Below are 5,136 nucleotides of genomic sequence, written 5' to 3'. Positions count from 1 at the left end.
TCGATTTCGACCGTATACACACATGTAAGTAAGAATTCCCATTTTGTTTCCATTCTACTTATCAACAATTCGTAAACTTTTACTATATTGTATAAAAGAAAACAATTCAAGAATTCAGGGGTACGTTATTCTTCTTTCAATAATTTATGTGTTAATTTATTAAAAATAGAATTTGTTTGCTTTCATTGAGTATTGTCACAAACAAAATAAATGCGAATCTAATTCGAAATTCCTAACACAACGCTGTAGTTTTAGATAAGAGATGATAATTGTTCGAGATTACCAGAATAATGGCTGCAAATTGTTAAACTGTCAAATCTCCAAAATCTTTAGTTCTAAAGTCTTGACATTGGAGGTGTCAGTACGGAATTTAGGATAATATAAAAATAATGACGTTAATTCATCGGAGTGAATAGTACATACTTACAAAATCAATTTTATATTACGTGCATTTCAGTAACATGATTTGTACAAACTGAAATTGGATCTTGGAAAGGAAAACAAAATTGGATCTTGATTATATTGCCTGGGGAAGGTGACATCTGATAACAAAAACCAATTCAGAGACGTTTACAAGTTGACTGTTGAAGAGTGGATTCCGCGACTTTATGAATGAATGAATATTATATGCATCTAAATCCAAACGAGGAAAAGGTGTGGTTTGTTTATTGCTTTCTCTGCTTTGGAGCAGATAGACTATTGGGGGTTGATGTGTAAAGTCGAACTAAACCAAGATAATGATGACATTTGTTTGTGGAAGAAGATTCTTTTTTATGCCTTGGGTAGACTCTTTGCACATTTCCATCTCAGAAATTGATCTCACATGCCCATTTATAATTCAAATAGAAGAAAATATTTTCATAAAAATTTCTTATTTTTCTTTTCGCTAATCTTCTATGAAAAATGCCATATAATTAAAATATTCAAACCAAATATTATTTGCAAGAATAAAAATAGTATTTACAATTTTATTATCTTGCCAATTATTTCTACTTCAATTTAAAATGGAGAATATTGGAGTTGAAAACTTGTTTTAAGAGTATTTCAAGTAAAATAACCTTTTCTTCATGTGAAACCCATGTGCAAACATAACTGGTTAATTTCAACTTGAAATTGAGGTGAAAATAACTGGCGAAATAATAAAATTGCAAATACTCGTTTTCTCTACTTAAATTGAATTTTGAAATGCATTTCCTTAATTTCAACTTCAAATATTCAGTTTAACCAAATATAGTCCGACGAGCGTCTAGAAATTAAGAAATCTAGAAGGAAAGAAGATAGGTGAAGGTTATTGTTTACTCTAAAATTCGAGTAACAATTAAACTTATTTAGTGGTTTTAAGGATACGTGATTTAATCCGATACCAATTGATAAGCAAGGAATTGAATAGATAATCTGAATAGTAAAATAAATCAAACCAGTGTTCTAGCAGTGCTTTCGACCTCGATTCGAGATGGTCTCGAGGTTGGGTAACAAGAACAGTAAAGAATAGAAAATAAACAATGATGAACATTAATGGATAGTAAGTGAAATAGAGAGTAGCGTTTGTATATTTTCTTCACAGTCAATCCTCCTTACAAATGAATGGGGTCCCTTTTTATATAGTAGAGGAATCCTAAATAAGGTACAATTCTAATAACGGAAACAAATCCCATGATTGGTGTCAATAACCGCTTGATTCGATCTGTTCCGGGATTTCCGCCGAGATCTTCGGTCGGTTGCTAATATCTCGCCATTCCGTTATTATGCTCGGTCTCGATCTTCAGCGAGCACTTCGATCTTTATGCTCCATACTCTGCCATTGAGCTCGAGCCTGGTCTATTACGAGTTTACTCTCGAGGCAGCTCCTCGTGCCTATGAAATCGGACATGCCCAATTTTGACCGTATAGAGATAGTCCCCGCGTTTCTTGCAATAAAATGATAATAAACGGTTTGAGCCTTGATTTTCTGAAACCTTAATTATGACGTCATCCTCATGATGTAAGCGACAGATGTAACCGAAATGTCCCTTCTGTTCAGTTCCCTAAATTATTAATGCCTGTAAGTTAGCGGTCGGCCACTAGCGCTACCGAACCGTCGCCGTGAGCCTATAAATATCCGCTCCTTCATTGAATCAAACTTTACTTTTGCTCTAATCAAACCTCTATGTCTCCTCACTCTTTTCATCTCCTGTTTTTCATCGTCTGTAGAGCCACCTTCGTTAGCACCGAAACTACCAGTTTTTCATCTTCTTTCAACCTCCTTTACTTATACCAATGGCAAAAACCTCAAAGACTGTACCACAGAAGGAGAAAGCTTCTTGCTCCTCTTCCCGGCCGTCCGGCGACAAGGCGCCTTTGGAGCCTCTTCCCCACGAGTACGTTCCCGGCCCGTGTATTCTAAAATCCGACTTCAAGGTTGAAAACCCTTCATCGATCCCGGGCCGATGCGAGCATGTGTCGATGTACATGTGCTCGATAACGAAGAACCACCTCGAGGCCATGAAGAGGGACTGCAACTGGGGTCCCGAGGTCGTGGTGCAAATTCCTGCTCCCGAAGAGAGCATCACCGCTTATGTGGAGGGGTTCCTAAGTGTTTACACTTACCCCTTCACATTGGGTCCCCTCGACCCAGTGATTATTGATCTTTGTAAAATATATCAGGTCACCCTCAGCTAAATCCACCCTTCTCTATGGCGCATAGTAATCATGCTGCGCTTCTTTTCTAGCAAGGTCGATGGGCTGGAGCTTAAATTAAATCACCTCATGCGGTTGTACCGGCCTCAAATCTATCGAGGACTAATCAGGCTCCAACGCCGGGCAACGAAGGCCTTATTCTCGAGCATCGACGATGACAAGGATCGGGGTTGGATGAGCCATTTATACGGGTGAGGACCCGCGACATTATCCCGGAGGAGAAGATGTCGTTCCCTGAGGAGTGGAACTTTGACCGTAAGTGATCTTTTAAACTTTGTTCTTCGTACCTTCTTCAACTTCGCCTAATATCCCCTTTGACATGCAGCTATTCCTTGGATGCCTCAAGCGGTGCCTGACCTCGAAGATTGGGTTCGAAAGTTAGCCTCAACTTCCACTTATGCCAAACGCGCATGGCGTGATTTGGCAAGGGGCAGATGGGAGGCCAAGAACTACGGTAAGGATCTCCCTTTTCATGTTCTGAAACACTTTTTGTACTTCATTCATCACTAATTTTCTTTCATGTAGGCCTGACCAAGGATGCTATTTTGAGGCCCTCGGGTGGCGAGGAAGAAACCAAGTCCCCGGTTCCGAAACCGGGGAAAGACAAGAAGCGGAAGAGTGCCTCGCAGTCCGAGGACCCCAAGTTAAAACCTCGAAGGGTGAAGAGGAAAGTAATCGCTCTCACGATGGACACGGTCCAAAAACTCAAAGACAAAGAAGAGGAAGAAGAGGAAAATGTCTCGGCACTGACGGTCCGACCTAGGAAAGCCGTCGAGTTCACCAAACCTTTTGAGCTGACGGCGGCTGCTAAAATCAAGCCTCGTGTCGATGAGGCTTCCAAAAATAAATCAGGTGAGGATCCCGAATCATCAGAGGTCGAGATCATTTCTTGGCCATCTGCAACTACATCGGGTAGGGCCGGTTCTAAGACCCCAAAAATCGATCAGAGCATCCCGAGCGACTTGCTCGGGACCATGACATCAGGTCACTTGCCTTCTCTTCCGACTTTTTCTGAGGAAACACTAAGGAAGGCTCGAGAGTTGAAGACCCCTGATATAGGCGGAGGCTATAGTGTAGGGGATCCCTCTCGGGATTGCTTTACTGGAGTCGATGATGCCTCTGATATCAGTGACGCTTCTATTCTTTTAGAAGAGGCCCAACGTCTCTTATCTCGGGTAAGAATCAGTTACTACACTTCTTTTCTTTACTATTTTTTCTCTAAATCTAACTTGTGTTTTCTTTTTTTTTTGTACAGGCCTTTGCCAAGTTTCGAGCTGACCTTAGCCAGTGTGAAACCGAGCTCCAAAAGGTCTCGGAGGAGAAGAACGCTCTGAAGCTTCTTTGTGGCCAAAAGGATGAAACTATAAAGGACCTTCAAGCGGATTTGGCCAAGGCTCGTGAGGAAGAGGCCGAGCTAGATAAGCAGGTAACCATCCTTTTGATAGAGTATGGACTCGACCCAACTGTGGAGGCTAATAGTTCACTATCTCAGCTGCAGCAAAAGGTCGAAAAGATCGAGCTGCTTCAGGGAGAAGTCGATCAGGTCAAGGCCGATTGTGATCGGTGGAAGGAGAATATGGACGGCGTGGCTGCGAAAAAAGAAACTACCTTGGCCAAACTGTCATCGACCGAGGTTCAACTTATGGGCATCAAAGAGAAAAGTTCGGCCCAAGCCAAAAGGATCGAGGAGCTTGAAACCAGGCTTGCTGAGGCCAAGGCGGAGATTGAGAAAACAAAGGTCATGGCGGATAAGTCCATTGCCATGTATCGGGCCGATGCTGAGGCTTCTCAAATGCAGCTAAGGGAGGCTTCTGATCGAGAGTGATGGATCATTGACTCGGCAAAGTGTCAATCCCGGAGGGAAACCCTCGAGTAAATCCATGCTCGTGGTTTTGACCTCTCCAAGGAGATAGCCTGAGCCAATGTGCTTGAAGCTGAAGCCAGGCAGCTTGCCTCCTTCGATGATGAAGATGATGATGATGAAGGCAGTCAAGGCGGATCCTATGAGGGGCCTGAAGGAGAAGTTGCTCCCGGAGAAGAGGTCGAAATCGACCGTAGTTAGTACTTAGTTTCTATTTTTGTAAGACCTTGATCGGTCTCTTGTACATAACCTTTATAATAGAAAAACTTCTTTTGAATATCTTCTCAGTTTTATGTTCAAACATATTCTATGCTTTTTCCTTGTGAAAATTTTGTTGTTGCAGCCTCTGTAATCGAGTGAACACTAGCTCGAACTTAAAACAAACCCTTAGATTTTTTAGACACGCAAGGGCAAGTCCCCGAGCTCAATAATATGTTCGAGATTTCGGATGGCTTGATCGATGCCATGACTGCACTGTTTTTATAACTAAGTTCGAGTAAGTTTCGAACTTAGAATAGAACAAACCCTTAGTTTTTTTTATCAAATAATGGGTAATTTTCGAACTTACAGTAACATATCTCTTAAGGTTTTATGGCGGA

General features: G+C 41.6%; 1 protein-coding gene across 1 annotated transcript; it reads left to right on the top strand.

Annotated features, from left to right (window-relative positions):
- The first annotated feature begins 2,256 nt into the window (after positions 1-2,256).
- LOC138902743 (uncharacterized) lies at positions 2,257-4,501 on the top strand. Its single transcript, XM_070190640.1, has 3 exons — positions 2,257-2,374; positions 3,202-3,851; positions 3,932-4,501. The coding sequence occupies exons 1-3, from the start codon at positions 2,257-2,259 to the stop codon at positions 4,499-4,501; spliced, it is 1,338 nt and encodes a 445-aa protein (XP_070046741.1).
- Positions 4,502-5,136: the final 635 nt, after the last annotated feature.

This window comes from Nicotiana tomentosiformis, chromosome 12, assembly GCF_000390325.3.
Source record: "Nicotiana tomentosiformis chromosome 12, ASM39032v3, whole genome shotgun sequence".
NCBI lineage: Eukaryota > Viridiplantae > Streptophyta > Magnoliopsida > Solanales > Solanaceae > Nicotiana > Nicotiana tomentosiformis.
The sequence above is the reverse complement of the archived record's forward strand: the minus strand, read 5'-3'. Positions and strand labels throughout refer to the sequence as shown.